This window comes from Theropithecus gelada, chromosome 4 (assembly GCF_003255815.1).
Source record: "Theropithecus gelada isolate Dixy chromosome 4, Tgel_1.0, whole genome shotgun sequence".
NCBI lineage: Eukaryota > Metazoa > Chordata > Mammalia > Primates > Cercopithecidae > Theropithecus > Theropithecus gelada.
Genome location: NC_037671.1, coordinates 160,959,721 through 160,981,166, shown reverse-complemented (window position 1 = coordinate 160,981,166; position 21,446 = coordinate 160,959,721). Strand labels below are relative to the sequence as shown.

Genomic DNA, 21,446 nt, shown 5'->3' with positions numbered 1-21,446 from the left:
GGTAAGTGCTATAGAGAAAAGCAAATGAGGGTTAGAATGGAAAGAGATGCCCCACTGGCATGTAAGCTCCAGGAGACAAGGACCTGCCCTGCTGATTAAGGCATTTTTCGTGCTTAGAATGGTGTCTGCTACGTAGTAGATATCCATTATTGGTTGAATGAGTAAATGATGTAAATTAAAAACTTATATTTTCAAATTATGTCAGTAGCAGACACACATCTTAAATTGTTATATTTACTCCAGTGCACGTCTAGCTGAAGTAAGTTCAGAAGAGGAAGCTATTTCGTATGAAGCCAATAATCTCAAATCAGAAATGAAAACAGATACCACCTGTCATCACTTGCCGTCCTCGGCTAAGCCAGGAGTGTCCGACCCATATTCGGTAGCCTGGATAGGTGTATTTAGTGAACTAACAAATGCATCCTAGCCACTGCAAAGCTTCAGAACCCTCGGGGGTAGTGCTTGGCTTCTGCTAGTCCCACAGGTATTTTAATATTAGCTGAATAAATGAAATAACCAAAAAATAAATCGCAACTGTGTCAGGTGACCTTGGGAAGGCGGATGCGCTTAGGGTCCGGCTGTAGTGAGCAACGCACTCCCTGCGAAGAGTTATATGGAGTACGAACTCTGGCCTGCGAGTCCAGCTCACGGCTTTGTACCTAAAACCTTGCCTTGCGCGAGCGCCGCCGCGCTAACGCGACCTGCCCTGCCCGTCATCTCCTATTGGCTGCCTCTTGGAAGACCCGCCTCTTGAGAAGGAAAAGCCGTCCCTTCCCGAATTGCCTGACGTCATGCAATGACCAATCAGAAGCAGCGATCTTCAGTTTTGCCCAGTGAGACTGGGTACGGGTCCTGGCCCGCGGAGTTTGATTTCGTCCTGGGATGCGGAAGTAGCTGTCCCGTCATGCGGAAGTAGCAGTCCAGTCCTAGGGACTAGAAGGTGGGTTGGTTGGGTGCGGGAGGAGGTGGGCGAGCTTCCCGTAACGTTACCCTGGCTGAACGGGAGGCTCCAGAGCTGGGCACTGGGTCGACCTCTTGTTCCTCGCTGAGGTCATCGTTACCGCCTGTGGCTGCAAGCCGAGGCGCGCGGGTGGAAACTGGGTCGAGGTCTGGGTAGACGTCTGAGCGATGTGGACAAGGAGTGGCGCAGTCTGGAATTTGATTGAGAATTCCTAACCCCTCCGCTTGATGTTCTGGTGATTCCCGGGGTCTCGGCTTCGGAGGAAGGTGAGCAAGGCTACCACGCTGTGTTTGGAGAGCACCAGGAAGCTTGTGGCCAAAGCGAGGGACGCGATCCGGCTCTGGTCACGGCCTGTTACTAGATGAGTGACCAAGTCACGTCACCTATCTGGAATTCATGCTCGTTATTTTAAAAGAGCGAGGAGGGATGGGCAGTACTTCGATATGTGTGTGAGAAGAGCTGTTCATTTTTTAAAAACTTTGAGTCGGGCCCTTGCCTGCTTTCAAGGGTCGGCTAAACTCACCCATCTGCTGAGTCTCAGCCCAAAGCTTTCAGGAAAGCGAGCTTCGCTGTGGCATGTAACTTGAAGCCTTGCCTAAGTAGATGTCCAGTTTGTTCTTGATTGGTCTCTGTTAACTAGGCCCCTTCATAAGCTCAGACATCCTATGAGGTTTTAATGTAATTTAACCAATAAATTGAAATTTTCTTTACAACCCTCTCTTTCCCCCAGACTTCCCCTTCCTTTCTTTTTCTTTGACTTCCTTCAAAATAGTGCTGGCTAGGAGAAATTAGTTGACGGTGTAGTGTGTATCAAGAGGACTTTTCCAGGTTATGTAGTACAATTTGTGTGGCATTTATTTGTCAAGAGTAACATTTTCTAAAATTTTCCCCAAAGGCACCAAGAAACTGATAATGTTCCTTTGAATTGGCTTCTGTATTTGCTTCATCAATGTCTCTCATACTGAATATCTTAAGAGAGATGCTGGAATATTTTGGCGTTCCTGTAGACCAGGTAAATATCTTTTAATGGATTGGAATGGATCTGTTGTATTTGTTCTTGGGTTTCATTTTGAAATGACTTGTATGTAGTCATTTGATTTAAGGCAAAATTGTTGCTTCTTTTTAGGTGGGACAAAGGTGAGTTTGCAATAGTATAGCTTTGATGGTTTGAGTTAGAAGAGGGATGAGATTATTGAGAACATATTTACCTGATAGGACAAATGCCAACAGAAGATACAAAGGAAGCAAAATACAGACATGACCTTCACAGAATTACATTTATTGCACAGATACATTAAAACTTCTATTCAGGGTAATTTATAAACAAGTTCAATATTTAAACCTCAATAAATCCAGAATAAATCTAATGGAAAGAGGGTGATTTAGGCCTGAGAATTATAAACTGTATTAGTCTGTTCTCATGCTGCTAATAAAGACATACCCAAGACTGGGTAATTTATAAAGGAAAGAGGTTTAATTGACTCACAGTTCCACATGGCTGGGGAGGCCTCACAGTCATGGCTGAAGGCAAATGAGTAGCAAAGTCACATCTTACATAGTGGCAGACAAGAGAACTTGTGCAGGGGACTCCGTTTTATAAAACCATCACATCTCATGAGACTTATTCACTACCATGAGCATAGTATGGGGGAAGCTGCCCCCATGATTCAGTTATCTTCACCAGGCCCCACCCTTGACACGTGAGGATAATTACAATTCAAGGTGAGATTTGGGTGGGGACACAGCCAAACTCTATCATAAGCAAATCAAATTTTATCTACTTGTTGAACATCTACTGTATCTAAAGACAATATGCTTGTTTCTGCAGGTAATACAGAGGAGTAATACATGGTTCTTGTATTCATAATACTTAAAATATGAAGAATAAGAAACAATAAAGATAACTGTAATATGAGATTGACTATAAGGAAAACAGGTGGGGTGAATTAGAAGAAAGTAGTCACGGATAATTTAATATTTTTTTTAAAGCAAAAGTAAGTTGAAAAATGATGGTGCCATTATTATAAATGGGCATATTAGTATGAGAAAGTAGTTTGAATATGGAGATGAGGTGAGTCAGAGGTGATGTTAGAACATATAAGTAGAAATATCCTTCAGACAATTGGATATATATATATGGTTTTAGAATGTAGGAAAGAAAAAGATTCAGTTTGGGGAGTTACCTGCTTTGTTTTGATATTTGAAGCCATGGACCTTGATAATGGCAAATGTCATTAGATGTGATTGAAACATTTTACATTTCAGTAATCAAGAGACTGAAGATAACAGCTGAACAGTTGTTTATCACTACTGCATTATTGGTGCCCCTAAGAATTTCTGTAAGTGGAGAATGGGACTGTGTTGGAATAGTTTGAAGAATGTCAGGAAGGGAAGTGGGATCAGCAACCTTCTTTTGAAAAGTTTGCTTGTGAAAAGAAATTGAGAGAGGCCATCAACCTGAAGGGGCTGCAGGATGGAATTTTTATTTTTATTTTTAAAGTTAAAAGTAACTTCAGCATATTTGTCATCACTCTGGAAGAAACAGACAGGAAGAAATTTAAGATACACATGAGAGAGTGATTGAACAACACCTTTGAGAAGGTAGTTGGGCAAGGGATCTAATTAAATAAGTCTTGGAAAGGAGAGAGACTCTTCTGCCTTAAAGAACAGAATGAAAGTGAGAGAGAGTGAAAAGAGATTTTTTTTTTTTCCCCTAAGGTTGAGTCTTGCTCTATTGCCCAGGCTGGAGTGCAGTGGTGCAATCTTGGCTCACTGCAGCCTCTGCTCCCAGGTTCAAGTGATTCACCTGCCCCAGCCTGCTGAGTAGCTGGGATTACAGGAGCCTGCCACCAATGCCCAACGATTTTTATATTTTTAGTAGAGATGGGGTTTTACCACGTTGGACAGACTGGTCTTGAATTCCTAACCTCAAGTGATCTACCTGCCTTGGCCTTCTGAAGTGCTGGGATTACAGGCGTGAGCCCCCGCGCCCGGCCTGAAAAGAGATTTTGAATGGAGCTAAGTAAGAGAAATTAAGTTGAGGTATGTCAAATTGAAGTTCTCGGTTTTCTCAGTAAGAGCAGAGACAAGGTCACTTGCAGGTAATGAAGTGGTGGGATTTGAGAAGGGATTTCAGAGATTGGAGACTGCTCTGGGCAATGTGGTATAGAATCTAACTTGTTATGAAGGGATTTCAGAATACCTGTGAGAACCCAGCTGAAGTCATCGTGGAGTCATAGTTTTTCTAAATATTGTCGTGTTTTTTTTTTTTCCCTAGCTAAGAGTAATTAGGGTCGTGTATTCATTAGCAATGTGGGAGCACATAATATCAAAAGAATGAACCATTTTTGAGTGACGTTGAACATATTACTGAAATAATTAACCAGAAAATCCATGCTTGGTAGGAAAATTAGTGAAGTCGAAATGTGGATGCTAGACCAGGAATAGAGGGAAGATGAAATAACAAGAATGATGAAGATGGCCAGATGTGGTGGGTCACTCCTGTAATCCCAACACTTTGGGAGGCTGAGGCAGGCAGATCACTTGAGCTCAGGTTTTCAAGACCAGCTTGGGCAACATGTTGAAACCTCGGCTCTATAAAAAATACAAAAATTAACCAGGCATGGTCGTGTGCACCTGTGGTCCGAGCTACTTCAGAAGCTGAGGTAGGAGGACTGCTTGAGCCCAGGAGATGGAGGTTGCAGTGAACCCTGATCATGCCCCTGCACTCCAGCCTGGGTGACAGAGTGAAACCCCATCTCAAAAAAAAAAAACAAAACACCTCAAAAAGCAAACAACAACAACAACGAAAGTGGTGAAGATGTCCAGGGGCAATGAAGGAATGAGAGGAAGGACAGGAGTTTATTAGGATAGAAACTGCCGAGCAAGATAGGAAGGTATCATTTAAATTAACTAAGAGCTAACCCAACTCTTGGGTGACTGTATATGCCATAGGTAGCCCTCATGGTAGCAAAGCCTCTATGCCTGTGGTTCTTAGCAGGGCTACGCAGATGAATGGTCTATAGAATATTTTAAATATAAATGCTCAGTCCTCCAAATATTCTACTAGTAATAGGTCTGGGATCTATATCCTCTAGGCTGTGAAATCCAGTATGATAGCCACTGGCCACATGTCACTTTTAAGTACTCAAAATATCTGAATTGAGATCTTCTGAAGGTGTAAACTATATAAGGGATTTTGAAGACTGAGTGTGAAAAAAATGTGAAATACTCTTAGCAATTTAAAAATATTATCTGTTGAGCATCACTCAAAACCTGAAATCTGAAATGCTCCAAAATCCCAAACTACTTGAGTGCCAGCATGACACCACAATGGGAAAATTTTACACCTAACCTCATACGATGGGTCACAATCAACACGCAGGTGCATAACCCACAGTTTACTTAGCCTGCTGTTGTTGGTTGTTGCTGTTGTTTAACAGCTGAGACAGGCTGTTTATTGGATGTTTTAACGAGGATGCTTATAGGATGCTACTTATATCTGTTGGGATATTAGGAAAAATGTCCAATTTATTATATCTTTTGGCTGGTGGGGGAGCGTGGTTCCTGTGGCAATGGTTTACACTAATTTGGGAAGCCTACACTAAAGGACGAAGTATTATTTGAGCTATAGTGGCACATTTTCACTTCTAATACCTTTTCAAGAGCTTACTGCCAGCAGATACATTTTGCTTTATGTCAATAACTCTTTGAATTGTCTAGGACCTGATTTATTTATTCCCTTTTTTATTTCTCCTTTAAAGGAAATTACATAAGTATACTCTGTATTACCTCGTTGCTTGATAAATTGAAATTGTCAATTTTTGGCTGGGCCAAAAAGATGAGATTTGTAGCTGGAGGAGGGGATGCAATTTTTTTGAACAAAGTTTCCTCCAGGGTATTTGAACATTATCAGAAACAGAACAAAATGAATTGTGCTTTTTAAAAGATCTTCCTGGAATGTATATATGTTTACTACCATCTTTTTTTTAGACAAATACTCATAAAGTTCTATTCTTGAAGAGAGGCTCTGCCATTCTATACTTCTTTTTAAAAATAAATGTATTTTACAGGACTCCCTGTATTTTAAAAAAAATGCCACCGCATCTTTTTTACATCTCCTTTTTTCATACTTATATAAATCTGCTTAATCAGAGTGCATTTTAATTCATACTTTATGTTTAAAATAGGTTTTGCTGATTTGGGAAAATAAAGACTATGGATCAACTAGGAGTATTGTTCGTATCATTGGGAAAATGCTTCCATTAGAACCTTGTCGAAGACCTAATTTTGAGGTAAGTCAGTCAACATAAATTGTTTAAGTACCAAGTACAAAATAATCCTAGGTACTCTTACAGATACAGGGTAGAACAACAAAGGAAGAAACATTTCCTGCAAGCCAAAAACCTTTAATTTACCCTTGGGAACAAGCCATTTCATATATGTTTTTGTGGTTTTGTTTTTTTAAATACAATCATGCATCATTTAATGATGGGGGGATACATTCTGAGAAATGCATTGTTCAGTGATTTTGTCATTGTGCAAACATCACAGAGTATACTGGCACAAACCTAGATGGTATATGGCCTACTGCGCACCCAGGCTATGTGGTAGGACCTGTTGTTTCTAGTCTGCAAACCTGTACAGCATGTTACTGTACTGAATACTGTAGGCAGTTGTTACATAATGATAAGTGTTTGTGTATCTAAACATAGAAAAAGTACAGTAACAGTCTAATAAAAAGATAAAAAATGTTACCTCTGTATAGGGCACCTACCATGAATGGAAGACGGGAAGTTGCTCTAGGTGAGTCAGTGAGTGGTGAGTGAATTTAAAGGCCTAGGACATTACTGTACACTACTGTAGACTTTATAATCACTGTACACTTAGGCTACACTAAATTTATACAAAAACTCTTCAATAATACATTAACCTTAGCTTACTGTAACTTTTTTGTAAATGTTTTTATTTTGTAAAAACTTTTTGACTCTTTTGTAGTAACACTTATCTTAAAACACATTGTACAGCTATCCAAATATTTTTTGTATCCTTATTCTATAAGCTTTTTATGATTTAAAAAATTTTTTAATTTTTTGTACTTTTTAAATTTTTTTGGTTAAAACTAAGACACAAGCACACATGTTAGCCTAGGCCTACCCAGGGCAGAATCATCAGCATCACTGTCTTCTACCTCCACATCTTGTCCTATTGGAAGACCTTCAGTGGCAATAACACGCATGGAGCTGTCACCTCCTACGATAACAATACCTTCTGGAATACCTGCTGAAGGATCTTCCTGAGGCTGCGTTATAGTTAACTTTTTATTTATTTTTATTTTTTTTTTAGATAAGGTCTTGCTGTCGCCCAGGCCAAAGTGCAGTGACATGATAATGGCTCACTGCAGCCTCAACCTCCTGGGCTCAAGTGATCCTCCCACCTCAGCCTCCTGAGTAGCTGGAACTACCTGGGAGGTGCATGCCACCACACCTGGCTAACTTTTTTTTTTCGTCTGATAGAGACAGGATCTTGCTATGTTGCCCTGGCTGGTCTTGAACTCCTGGCCTTAATTGAGCCTCCTGTCTTGGCCTCCCAAAGTGCTGGGATTACAGGAATGCACTACCATGCTCAGCCAACTTTTCTTTTAAAGTAGAAGGAATATACTCTAAAATAATAATAAAAAGTATAATATAGTAAATACTCATCATAGGAATATTTCAGTTTCATTGTAATCTTATGTGACCCCATGTATATGCAGTCCATCATCAACCTAAACGTTACGTGGTACATGTCTGTAATGACATTCACAGATGGGCAAGTGTGAACAATAACTGAAGAGCTTATTTAATTTTATTTTGCATTTTATGATAGATGAAATTAACCAGAGGAGAGAATATTGCTTAGTGCTTAGACTTCAGCATAACATTTTTCCCAGTGTTCTTTCTTGCTAACAGGTGCATGTGTTTCTATTGAATATTCTTTTTCTTTTTCTTTCTTTTAGATCATTAACTAATTTAATACCATGGGGCATGTGTCTTCTCCTGACTCCCTGCAGAGCTCTGACTTTTTTTTTTTTTTTTTTTTTTTTTTTTTACTTTAGTTGATCCCGCTCTTGAACTCTGTAGACTCTGAAAATTGTGGATCTGTGGTTCCTTCTTTTGCTGATATTTTGTATGTGGCAAATGATGAAGAAGCCAGTTATCTCAGATTTCGGTAATTTTATATGCTTACCTTGGGAAGTGGGCTATAAACTGAATTCTTGCTTGTGTCGAAGCTTGTTCCGATTGATGGAGCTTTTTTTGTTTTGTTTATCTTCAAACTGTGCTGTGCCCTACTGTATCTTCCTAGTAAAGAAGCCTGGCTGGTTTTCATTTTTTTAGCCAGTTTTTTTTTAAAATGCATATTTAAACCTAACACCAGGCCTAGGAGGGAGTGGTTATCAAAGGGATATTAGAATCATATATTTAGCCAAAACTTACATAGTGTTTACTGTGCACCAGGCAATGATGTTAAATGTAATTCAAAATTTGGATGTGTTACTCCTAGAGAGTATTGCCTTATATGTTAGTATATTCAGATACAGGCTCTAAGCACAGTGTCAATTCTTTAAGTATTCTGGCTGATGTATCAAACTGGCACCAATTTTCAAATAGTTAAAAGAACATACATTTCACCCTAATGTAATCCTGAATGTAAGACTCTTTATTAACTTACATAGAACTTCTAAATAAATTAACTTACCTGCATTTAAAGTTAATAAGTAGAGCAATTGCAGAATAATTATTTTTGTTTTATAATCTAAAAGCAGGGTTTCTTTTGTTCATTCCCTGGTCACTGAATGGTCCTTTATTGGAGGCTACGTTCTGTTTATATTGGGAATACAAAGCTAAATAAGATGTCTTCCTTGTCCTCAGTGACTCTAGAAACAATCATGGGGGGTGGAGAGTAGTTTTTTTTTTTGGAGACAAAGTTTCACTCTGTCAACCAGGCTGGAGTGCAATGGCACGATCTTGGCTCACCGCAACCTCTGCCTCCCAGGCTCAAGCGATTCTCCTGCCACAGCCTCCCAAGTAGCTGGGACTACAGGGCCACGCCATCACACCTAGCTAATTTTTAAAAATATTTTTAGTAGAGACAGGGTTTCGCCATTTTGATCAGGCTGGTCTCAAACTCCTATCCTCAGGTGATTCACTGCCTCAGCCTCCCAAAGTGTTGGGATTACAGGCGTGAGCCACCGTGCCTGGCCTGAGAGTAGCTTTTATTTTGTTTTATTGTCTTTTGATTTTCATTTCTTGTTTTTTTCACCCACAGAAATAGTATATGGAAAAATGAAGAAGAGAAGGTGGAAATTTTTCATCCTTTGCAACTAGTTCAGGATCCATTGTCACCTGCTGTAAGACAGAAAGAAACAGTGAAAAATGATATGCCTGTAAATGAAGCTGCAATTAAAAAAATAGCTGCCCTTGAAAATGAGCTGACTTTTCTTCGCTCTCAGATTGCAGCAATTGTGGAAATGCAGGAACTGAAAAACAGTGCAAATTCTAGTAAGTAACACCAGGAGTTTTGTTTCAGTTAGATGATACTCATGGTATAGCCTATACCAACCTGTACAGCATGATACTGTACTGAATATAGTACATACAGTAGCATACAGGAACATCTAATATTTAAGTGAGTACAATTCTGAATAAGTACCATGAAAACATTAAATGCACATAAAAGGATGTTGGATATACAAAATTATTATATCTGATGTTTATTCAAGATAAATTAAGACACATTTGTAGTGAGGGGATGGCTTTGATTTAAAGAAGAACTAGCTTTACTATACTAGAAGATTGTATTTTTGTATTAAAAAGTCTGTTGTCTTCTATGTAAGCTTTTCTTTTCTTTCTTTATTTTTTTTTTTTGAGACGGAGTCTCCCTCTGTTGCTCAGGCTGGAGTGCAGTGGTGTGATCTCGGCTCACTGCAAGCTCTGCCTCCTGGGTTCACGCCATTCTCCTGCCTCAGCCTCCTGAGTAGCTGGGACTACAGGTGCCCACCACCATGCCTGGCTAATTTTTTGTATTTTTAGTGGAGACGGGGTTTCACCGTGTTAGCCAGGATGGTCTCGATCTGCTGACCTCGTGATCCACCTGCCTCGGCCTCCCAAAGTGCTGGGATTACAGGCATGAGCCACCGTGCCCGGCCCTCAGAAAGCTTTTCTAACTCTTCATGAAAGCATTGGAGATTAAAGAGGAAGAATGCATTGGTTTGAAAGAGGATATAGGTTTGAGGATATATGTTTATAGTTTTTAGTTATTGCTGCTACACTTCCAGCAAGTTGAGGTGAGTAATGTTTTCCTGATGATTGTTTTATAAATTTATAGAGATACAGCTTGCTTTAAACATATGCACACACACACACGTGTATGTATTTGTGTATGTGTGTATAAAATGTAAAGCAATCTAGGTACTGAATGCTTTTCACAACAGATTTGGCTGTAAAGGGCTGTGTGTAAATATAATTGCTAAAAATTGTTTAATATGTATACAAATGCATAAATACACATATAATTTAATATATTTATACAGTATATATTTATAACATAATTTACATATAAACACATTATATAATATACAATAACTTATATTTATACATAATAAGTAAAATGATATATAACTATACACAGTTTTCTTAAGCAATCATGTTTACCCACAGTCCTTTAAGAGCAAATCTGTTGTGGAAAAGTTAAATACTCAGTACCCATCTTAAGCTTTGCTTAGAAAATAATATGCTTATTTCTCCAATGTCATTATAGAGTGAATACATCAATTTGTATTTCTAACTACAAGTTGTTGATTATGTTTTAGCTTTTTAAAATAGAGGATGAAGTTTAGAGTGTATGTGAATTACTGAAAAAACACATTTTTTTGTTTGTTTGTTTAAATGCATTCTCCAACCCCCTCTGCTCTTGGGCCTACACTGAAAATTCCTAACTGGATTAAAAATGAATTCACAATTTGACCTGACTCTTAAATTACTAAGCAGATGGAATTGATTCTCTTTCCTTGCTACTATATCGCTACTTTTAGTAGCATTACAGAAATTGCTCCTGTTTTGGTTCTAATTAGTGTTATTAATATACATTACGTTAGAGATAATTGTGCATGATTTTGTAATCAACCACTTTGTTTGTAGGTTCCTTTGGCTTGAATGACAAGCCCATTAGTTTGGGCCAGTTGTCATCATCGCGGGCTGCCCGTCTGAGTGTGGAGCCAGATCAGTTTCCAAGTTCAGTGCTTTCTTCTCCTCCTCCTCCACCACCACTTCCTCCTCAGTTTTCATCTCTCCAGCCACTGTGTTTTCCTCCAGTACAACCAAGATCTAGTAATATTTGTGACTCAGATAATCCAGCTACTGAAATGAACAAACAGAACCTGGCTGCTAATAAGACCAATTATAGTCATCATTCAAAAAGCCAGAGAAACAAAGATATTCCAAACATGTTGGACGTTCTAAAGGATATGAATAAGGTTAAGCTTCGTGCAATTGAGCGGTATGTTGTTGTGATTTGAAAAGTGAACTGAAATTTTGTCAATTATATGTTTAGAAAAATTATTATGTTTATGAAAATTAACATATGTCTTTTTTCTTATTCTTTACCCCTGAATACCTATCCCAGAGATAATGACATTCAATTATTTTTGACTACTTCTTCTACTGTCTCTTATCACCATATTTTTGAAACAACATACTTATTTGCTATTTCTTGATATTTTAATTATATTGACTTCCAATTGTAGGATATTAGGAATATATTTTCTTAGATATTCTACACACACATATCTTGCTACGTTTTCCTGAAATAGTGAAACCACAATCTTTAGTTAAATGAGTATTCAAAATTAATATCCTTATTATAATGGTAAACATCCATAGTAAGCCATTTCTCATATTGTAACCCAGGCTGGAGGGCAGTGTTGAAATTATAGGTCACTGCAGCCTCGACCTTCTGGGCTCAAGTGATCCTCCCACCTCAGCTTTCTTAGTAGTTGGGACTATAGGCATGTGCCACCATGCCTGGCTAATTTTTGTATTTTTTGTAGAGATGAGGTTTCGCCATGTTGCCCAGGCTGGTCTCGAACTCCTGAGCTCAAGCGATCTGCCCATGTTGGCCTCCCAAAGTGCTGGGATTATAGGTGTGAGTCACTGTGCCTGGCCCCATTTCATATATTTTGACTACATTTTGTTTGTTGAATAATTTTTTTAGAGTTAATAATTGCCTCTCTGAGTTGCATTTGTGTGTGTGTGTGTGGTGAAAAAACATAATGAGCTCTGTTCTGCTAACAGATTTTTATGTGTGTAATACGGTATCATTAACCATAAGCATAATGTTGTACAACAAGTCTGTAGAGCTTTTTCATCTTGCATAACTGAAATTTTATACTCATTGAACAGTAATTGTTTCCCTCTCCCCTCATCCCCTGGCAACTGCCATTCTTCTTTCTACCTCTATAGTTTGATTGCCTTATTTTTTATTTTATCTTATTAAAAAAAAATAGAGACAGGATTTCACTGTGTTGCCCGGGCTGGTCTTGTATTCCTGGGCTCAAGCCATCCTCCTGCCTCGGTCTCTCAAAGTACTGGGATTACAGGCGAGAGCCACTGTGCCCGGCCTAGTTTGATTACTTTAGATACCTCATATAAGTGAATCATGCAGCATTTATCTTTTTGTGACTGACTTATTTCACTTAGCATACTGTATATTCTATTATATGTATATATCCTGTTTCTTAATCCATTCATCTGTTGGTAGACATTTAGTTTGCTTCCATGTCTTGTCTATTGTGAATAGCGCTGCAATGAATGTGGGTGTGCAGATATGTCTTTGAGATACTGATTTCACTTCTTTTGGATAAGTACCCAGAAGTGGGATTGCTGGATCATAGGGTAGTTCTATTTCTAATTTTTGGATGAACCTCCATTTAGTTCTTGGTGGTTCTCCTTGAGGATCCCTCTGTGCCCGAAGGATTTTCTTCGCTTACCTCTTGAGCATTCTTGCCCCCTTTTTTTCTGTGCTGCATCACTGATTTCCTAAATATCGTATCTTCCTGTAGCTTCTGGAGAAACATAAAAGGTAGATTAGTTTAATACTTTGCATGTCCAAAAATGTTCTTTTATTCTTTTTTTTGAGATGGAGTCTGGCTCTGTCGCCTAGGCTGGAGTGCAGTGGCATGATCTTGGCTCACTGCAACTTCTGCCTCCCAGGTGTTGGTTCAAGCAATTCTCTTGCCTCAGCCTCCCGAGTAGCTGGGATTACAGGCACGTGCCACCATGCCCAGCTACTTTTTGTAGTTTTAGTAGAGACGGGGTTTCACCATGTTGGCCAGGCTGGTCATGAACTCCTGACCTTACGATCCACTGGCCTCAGCCTCCCAAAGTGCTGGGATTACAGGTGTGAGCCACTGTGCCTGGCCCACATTTTTAATTTTTAACAGCTGTTGCTTTTTCTTCAAGTGCTTCTTTTTAAAATCTTTTTGGTTTTATTGGTCTTATCCCACTGACAGTATTAAACGTATAGGTTTGTTTTAAGTTTTTCTGTCTTCTTGAATTACTCTATTTTTTGTGAGTTTCTTTTTTCCTTTTAGCTTTGATCTCTGTCTTTAGTTTTGTAGCCTTGTGTAAGCATCTGGTGATTCTTATTTAAAAATGAGACAAGGAAAAGCTGATTGCATGTTCTTTGTGTGAGGTGGGCTTATCAACTTGGGGGCTTCACAATTTAGTGTTTAGGGAGAGGACCATTTTGTTGGCCACATCCCAGAGCTGTATGTCTTTTCTTTTGGGCTACAGGATTTTCCTTAGAAAGTTCTTCAGTCGCCCTTATGGTCAGGAGGGGTGGGGATTACACAGTGGGTGCAAGCCAGGTCATTGGAGAGCTGAGTGGGGAAAGACGAGCAAGAGAGAAGTGTCTATTCAGCACAGACTTTTCACTCATGCCCCACGCTCTCACTTTCATCATCTTTCCAGCTTCCAGCATCTGGTTGCAATTCTTATCTCCTGTCCCCCTTCTAATCTCTTTGTCCTTGTGGATATATAGACCTTTTTCATTTCTTTACTGTCATTTTAGTAGGATTTCACAAGGGATTTGCCATGTTTACCTGGAAATCCCTTAGTGAGGTTTTTGGTGAGAAAATAGATGTATTTTCTGTATAGTAATAGTCCTAGGACAGATAAGTCAGTTCTGTTTTTAATGAGGTTGTGAGTTTGTTCCTTGCAATGATGCAGAAGGGCTCATTTTAAGTGAAATCCTTGTGAAGAGGAAAGAGAAGGGAAACCAGTAACCAAAGGAAGAGCCTGAGGCAGCTTGTTGAGAAAAATCCCATGGCTGTAGGTGCATGCCTGGCCCCAGCTAGATCTTGTACTTATGTCATCAGGCTTAGTATCAAACAGCAACTCTGTGACTGTTACTATCACTGGAAAAACAACTAAAAGGCCAGTAGACTCTGCCTCCTGTCCGCCTGCTCTCTCCTGAATTGCCTGTACAGCTAACTTTGTTTTGTACCTTGCTGAGCAATCAGATGAGCTCTCTTACCTCTTTACACCTACAGATTCCCCATGCAGATTCTCTGCCTTCTGTCTTGCTGTTGTGAGCGAAGTGTCATCATTCATGGCCAGGCTCTTCCTTTGGTTACTGGTTTCCTTTCTCTTTCCTTTTCACAAGGATTTCACTTAAAATGAGCCCTTCTGCATCACTGAATCTTCCTTCTTTACCTCATCCTTCTCCTCATACCTAAGTACTTCCCATCTTCAGAACACATGTACTCTCAGCTGTTGTTCTGTTCTGCTCCCCTTTCTGATAGGAATTCTTGAAGTCATCTATAATTTGTTTCTATTAATGCCGCCTTCTACCCACAGTGACTCCATTGGAAACTGCTTCACTAGTGACTCTCCATGTGGCTAAATCCAGTGGTCTCTTTGCGTTGCTCGTCTTACTTGACTTCTTCGCAGCATTTGATACAGCCCATGGTGGTCCCCATCTCCTCCTTGGACACTTTCTTTTTTTTTTTTTTGAGACAGAGTCTCGCTCTGTTGCCAGGCTGGAGTGCAGTGGCACGATCTCGGCTCACTGCAACCTCTGCCTCCTGGATTCAAGTGATTCTCCTGCTTCAGCCTCCCAAGTAGCTGGGACTACAGGTGTGTGCCACCATGCCAGGCTAATTTTTGTATTTTTAGTAGAGATGGGGTTTCACCATATTGGCCAGGGTGGTCTCATCTCTTGACCTCGTGATCCACCTGCCTCGGCCTCCCAAAGTGCTGGGATTACAGGTGTGAGCCACTGCACCCAGCCTGGAGCACTTTCTTTACTTGGTTTCTGAGAAAGCATACCCCCAGGTTTCCTCTGACCTCATCGGCTATTCCTTCTTATTCCTTTAACTCTTCCCCCTGGGCCTGGTCTTTAAATGTTGAAGTACCTGGTTCAGACCTCAGTCCCCTCTCTTCTCTGTCCATGCTGTTTCCTTTGGTGAGCTCACCTAGTCCTGTGGCTCTAAATACTAGCTGTATGCTTATGACTCAAATGTTTATTTTTCTAGCCCTGATCTCTCCTCTGAGCCCGGGTGCATACACCCAAATTCCTACTTGACATCTTTATTTGCCTGTCTCACAGGTATCTCGTTTCACAGGTCCAAAATAAGACTTTTCCTTCCTACCTGTTCTTTTCCGCCACCTTGAAAACCTGTTCTTTCCCATGTCTTTTGCATCTTAGCAAATGGCAACACGATCACCCGGTTGCTTAAGATCTAGGAATCAGGCCAGGTGTGGTGGCTCACACCAGTAATCCCAGCACTTTGGGAGGCCGAGGTGGGCAGATCAATTGAGGTCAGGAGTTCAAGACCAGCCTGGCCAACATGGTGAAACCCTGTGTCTACTAAAAATACAAAACTTACCCGGGCATGGTGGCGCACACCTGTAATCCCAGCTACTAGGAGGCTGAGGCAGGGGAATTGCTTGAGCCCAGGAGGCGGAGGTTGCAGTGACCCACTGCACTCCAGCCTTGGTAACAAAGCGAGACTCCGTCTCAAAAAAACAAAAACAAATATCTAGGAATCATCATTCATCTTTATTTTCTGTTCTATCTCCCACACTTCCCATCAGCACATAGCTCAATTCTGTGGACCCGCTTGACCTCCACTGCCACCTCCCCAGGCCAAGCCCATTCTTATCTAGCTTGAACTTCCACAGCAGCCTCCTCAGTGGTCTGTTTTCATTCTTGCCTCGTTATGTTTTCTGCAGATAGTGACCAGAAGTCAGATCAGGCCATTCTGCTGCTTCAGACTCTTCTGTGGGTTTCCATTGTGCTTTGAATCAGTTCTAGAGCCCTTGCTGTGTCCGTAGGTCCCTCCAGGAGCCAGCCCTCGCTTCTCTCGCTGAACTCCTCTCCTATGTCCCGTGTTTGTCCACTGAGCTCCAGCTGCAGTTGGTTTCCTTTTTCCATTTCTCACACATGCCAGGCTCCTTCCTGATGCACCCCCAGATGTTTACACTAAAACTGACCCCTTGTCATTTTCTTAAAGAGGATGTTGCTTCCTTAAAGTGGCTTTGTTTCTGATCATGTCTCATCTAAAGTGCTTCTGTCCCTAGTCGCTACTACATCTCCCTATTTTTTATTTTTTAATTTAGTTTTTTTTTTTTTTTTTTTTTTTTTTTTTTTTGAGACAAGGTCTTGCTCTGTCACCCAGGCTGGAGTGTAGTGGTGCCACGACTCACAGCAGGCTTGATCTCCTTGGCTCAAGTGATCCTCCTGCCTGAACCTCCCAAGTAGTTGCCTGGCTAATTTTTAATTTTTTTGTAGAGACGGGGTCTCGCTATGTTACCCAGGCTGCTCTCGAACTCCTGAGCTTAAGCAGTCCTCCCACCTTGGCCTCCTAAAGTGCTGGGATTACAGACACGAGCTACCATGCCCAGCCTCTGTTTTGTTTTATTCACAGCACTTATTACCATCCAAATGATCTTACTCACTAGTATATTGATGATAATCTTGCTGTAAGAATAGGAAGCAGAATACTCCCAAAGCATAAAATGGAGCTGGATGTAGTAGTGGGCATTCAATGAAGACTGAATGAATGAATGCCCAAACCAATGAACAATTTGCCTAATTTTTTTTTTTTTTGCATGAACTCTAGTCCTTTTAAAAGTTCTTATTTGAATTTTCCTACCCATTAGGAAATTAGAAAATTACAATAATAAAGATCTTCAGCATAGTGACATCTGACAAATCTCAGGTCCTAACAGGGTTATGGCAGAGTCCCAAGTCAGATTGGTTCTTGGTTTTTCTGATTCTTCATTCATTGTGCTTTCCTTATTTCATTGCAAAAATTTCTTGAAGGTTAGATTATTTTCAGTCTCTTGGAAGACTAATTAAATTGTAAGATATTATGCTTGTATTCCTACTATGTTTGTCAACAAGGAGCTAAAATTACATCCAAGTTTTAATAAATTCAATTTTTTTTTAAAAAAAAATAGGTCACCTGGCGGTAGACCCATTCATAAGAGGAAAAGACAGAATTCACATTGGGATCCAGTTTCTTTAATATCTCATGCACTTAAGCAGAAATTTGCATTTCAAGAAGATGATTCTTTTGAGAAAGAGAATAGATCTTGGGAATCTTCCCCATTTTCTAGTCCAGAAACTTCAAGGGTAAGCTACACTAATGGAATATTAATTTTTCAGTTTTTCTCAGATGTATTGTTTATGTTACAGTTTTGTGTTCAAGTTCTCTTGAAGTAATTGTGCAGAATGGGCTATATAATTGTTTATTGATGCTGCTAATGTTTCTGGGGTTTTTTTTTTTTGTTAATTTTATATGCTCATTTTCACTTTTAGCCTATTATGAGGTCTTTTGAAATAAAATACTTAATTTTAAAAATATTTGTGCGTATGTTTATAATGACTTATCTTAGGTGCCAATTTGATGTTGCCATCTGCAGTATGAACTGGGTGTCTGACAGTTTGAGAGGGCCGGGGAAGAATGGTGCAATAGATTCCCCTTAACCATATGGAATGTGAATACGCCAAGATTTTTCTCTGTCAAATATACAGACTTTGGATATTTTGTTGAATCTAATGTTAACTCTGCATGTAAAAAAGCAAATGGGATTATAGTTATCTTTAGTGACAGCACTTACTGGATGCCTAGGATGATAAACACTGGATTTTAAGCATTTGAGCCTTAAGACCACTATTTACTTGAAGTCTCTTTTCTTAAATTTAGAAGTAATTCTAATTTTGGGGTGGTTTTCACATGTCTTAATTTAGTTGAGGTAGTATTAACACATAAAAATAAGCCCTGGACAGGAGTGTGGAAGAGGAACAGCATCTACAGTCAGCTAGATAGCACTGAGGAAGGACAGATGTCAGCAGAGGAAGAGACTGGAAAGCTCAGATGCATTGAGTCCTCAAAGAGTGTAACAGGGCCGGGCATGGTCATCCCAGCACTTTGGGAGGCTGAGGTGGGCAGATCACTAGGTCAGGAGTTCGAGACCAGTCTGACCAACATGGTGAAACCTCGTCTCTACTAAAAATACAAAAATTAGCCAGGCGTGGTGGTGTGCGCCTGTAATTCCAGCTACTCAGGAGGCTGAGGCAGGAGGATTGCTTGAACCTGGGAGGCAGAGGTTGCAGTGGGCCAAGATTGTGCCATTGGACTCCAGCCTGGTGACAGGGCGAGACTCCATCTCAAAAAATAAAAATAAAAAAATGTAACAGAGTGGAGGGACTTGTCACACACATACATTCCCACTCCAGTGCTAGCAACCTCTTAGCTCACCATTGTGTGTGTGTGTTTGTGTGTGTGTACTTTAATATCTGATGTTTAGCATATTGACTTAGAAAATTATATTCTTTTAACTATTTAAGAAGACAAGGCCGGGCGCGGTGGCTCAAGCCTGTAATCCCAGCACTTTGGGAGGCTGAGGCGGGTGGATCATGAGGTCAGGAGATCAAGACCATCCTGGCTAACACAGTGAAACCCCATCTCTACTAAAAATACAAAAGAAATTAGCCGGGCGTGGTGGTGGGTGTCTGTAGTCCCAGCTACTTGGGAGGCTGAGGCAGGAGAATGGCGTGAACCCTGGAGGCGGAGCTTGTAGGGAGCTGAGATCTTGCCACTGCCCTCGAGCCTAGGTGACACAGCGAGACTCCATCTCAAAAAAAAAAAAGGAAGACAAGAAGTTTGCTTTAGAACTATTACCATAAAAATGCAAATGTGTCTAAAATAAATGTTTAATTTTATCATTTGTAGAGCAATTTGTAACTTGCAGAGTACCTTTTTTACTCATCTCACTAGATCTTTATAGCGGTAACCTCCTTCCCCCAAAAAATACGAGGAAAATGAGCCCTGTAGTGCCTATAATCCCCTATATAAGGGGCAGAGCAGAGACTAGAACTTGGTTTCTTAAAATTTCAGGATGTTTGAAAACCTGCAGTTATCTGAGAAGTTCCCGTAGGCGGGACACACCGTTTCCCAGTGATAGTGGATAAGCGAAGTGTTACTAGCTTGTCATTTACTGCTTGCTGTTAGTTCAGTGTCTCTCGCACTTTCTTTCCAACCAACTACAAGTTTTTTAGAGAATCATCTTTTTTTTTTTTTTATGTAATTTTTAGCACTTAATTTCAGGCTGGGCACACAGGGACTCAAATTTTAGTTGCCTAAGAGCTCAGTCTGTGCCGCTGAGAGTGTCTCGTTCACGTTTGTCCTTGGCTCTGAGTGTAGTACCTGATACACAGCCAAATAACGATGTATTATAGTAATACATACAGTAAGTAAATATTGTGTGTTAAACCTCAGAGGGTCATCGGCCCTTTGTCTTGCCGTTCTTTTTTTTTTTTTAACATTAGAATAATTTGTATGTTAAATATTTGCTTTGTTTCAGTTTGGACATCACATTTCACAGTCAGAAGGACAGCGAACTAAAGAAGAAATGGTCAACACAAAAGCTGTTGACCAAGGTATCAGCAATACAAGCCTTCTAAACTCAAGGATTTAAACTCAACTTAAGGTTGAACCTTAAACTTCTAAAACTTCTTCCTGGATGATAAATTATTCTTAGAAACTGATTTGGACTGTTAAAGGCTAAAAGTAGATGTATTTAAAGACTTTTCTTGACACATTTTGCCTACACTTGCTATGTAAATATCTATGCCTGTCATTTTTGTTTCCTTTGTTCCTTTCTACATTTACACTCTGTTCTTCTGTACATACAGCTTAAAATAAACATTCCTTTTGAACTTGCTTGTGTTTTGTAGCAATTCAAATTCATGTTTTCTCACCACATAGTCTGACCTTTTTGTTTGTTTTTTGTGAGGAATTTCATAGGTAGTTTCTTGGATAATAGAAATGAAACATAAGTTTGCAACAGATATTTTGTCCCTCTTCACCCACATACTAATGTGATATGGAAATGTACATGTTTCCCTGGACCCTTCAGACTGTGTGCAGCAGCCAGGGAGCTCAGGTCACCATTGCGATGGACTCAGCCCCACCCATTTTGCCAAGCTCTTCACTTTCAACAAAGCCCAGGTTTCCTACAGTTTTCTTGTTGTGGCAGAGAGTTGCTTGCCTGGCCCCACCTCCATTCTCAACCTTTTCTCCTGGCCATATTCCAGTTAGGAGTGGCTGTGGGGCAGTTATGACCATGAAGAAAAGGGTTAGAATCACAGAGATGACATTGCTGAGCTGTTGAACCAACATCAACAAGTCCTGTTTGCAGACTTCTTGTCAGAAAGATATATTAGAAAAATATGCCCTGTGGGTTTTCTGTTACTTGCAGCCAAAAGCATTTGTAATGACACCACAAGCATAATAGTGTAGTGGTTTTTTTTTTGTTTGTTTGTTTTTTAAGAGATAAGGTCTCATTCTGTTGTGCAGGCTGGAGTGAGTGGTGCAGTCATGGCTCACTGCAAGCTCAAATTCCTGGGTTCAAGTGATACTCTTCCCTTAGCCTCCGAAGTAGCTGGAATATAGGTGTGTACTACCGTCCTGGCTAATTTGTAGAGACAGGGTCTCATGTTGGCTAGGCTAGTCTCAAACTCCTGGCCCCAAGTGATCCTCCTGCCTTGGCCTCCCAAAATGCTGGGATTATAAGCGTGAGTCCCTGCACCTGTCGTAGTGTAGTTTCAATGCCTGCCTGTTCGTTATTCCTTCTGTGATTTTTTTTTTTTTTTTTTTTTTTTGGAGACAGGGTCTTGCTCTGTTGCCCAGGCTGGAGTGCAGTGGTGCAGTCATGACTCGCTGCAGCCTCCAACTCCTGGGCTTAAGTGATCCTCGCACCTCAGCCTCCTAAGTAGCTGGACTACAGGCACATACCATCATGCCTGGCTAAGTTTTGTATTTTTTGTAGAGATGGTGTTTCACCATGTTGCCCAGGCTAGTCGCAAATTCCTAGGTTTAAGTGATCCACCCGCCTCAGCCTCCCAAAGTGCTGGGATTACTGGCATGAGCCACTGC

General features: G+C 40.3%; 1 protein-coding gene across 3 annotated transcripts; it reads left to right on the top strand.

Annotated features, from left to right (window-relative positions):
* Positions 1-868: 868 nt before the first annotated feature.
* Positions 869-20,231, top strand: MTFR2 (mitochondrial fission regulator 2). 3 transcript variants are annotated; one of them, XM_025383085.1, is made up of 9 exons: positions 869-940; positions 1,857-1,973; positions 3,462-3,562; positions 6,151-6,255; positions 8,058-8,170; positions 9,269-9,501; positions 11,140-11,497; positions 17,464-17,638; positions 19,873-20,231. In XM_025383085.1, exons 4-9 carry the CDS (start codon positions 6,217-6,219, stop codon positions 19,984-19,986), a joined length of 1,032 nt encoding a protein of 343 aa, XP_025238870.1. In that variant the 5' UTR covers positions 869-940; positions 1,857-1,973; positions 3,462-3,562; positions 6,151-6,216; the 3' UTR covers positions 19,987-20,231. The 3 variants fall into 3 exon arrangements, with proteins under 3 accessions (XP_025238870.1, XP_025238868.1, XP_025238869.1); XM_025383083.1 differs by lacking the exon at positions 3,462-3,562; XM_025383084.1 differs by lacking the exon at positions 3,462-3,562 and having other exon boundaries at positions 869-1,227.
* The last annotated feature ends 1,215 nt before the right edge of the window (positions 20,232-21,446 follow it).

Bases quoted from the DNA above. Each gene is read 5' to 3' on its own strand.
- MTFR2 (XM_025383083.1), top strand. From the start codon at position 1,911: ATGTCTCTCATACTGAATATCTTAAGAGAGATGCTGGAATATTTTGGC. The intron at 8,171-9,268 runs GTAATTTTATAT...TTTCACCCACAG, and splicing joins GCCAGTTATCTCAGATTTCG to AAATAGTATATGGAAAAATG. The intron at 17,639-19,872 runs GTAAGCTACACT...GCTTTGTTTCAG, and splicing joins CTAGTCCAGAAACTTCAAGG to TTTGGACATCACATTTCACA.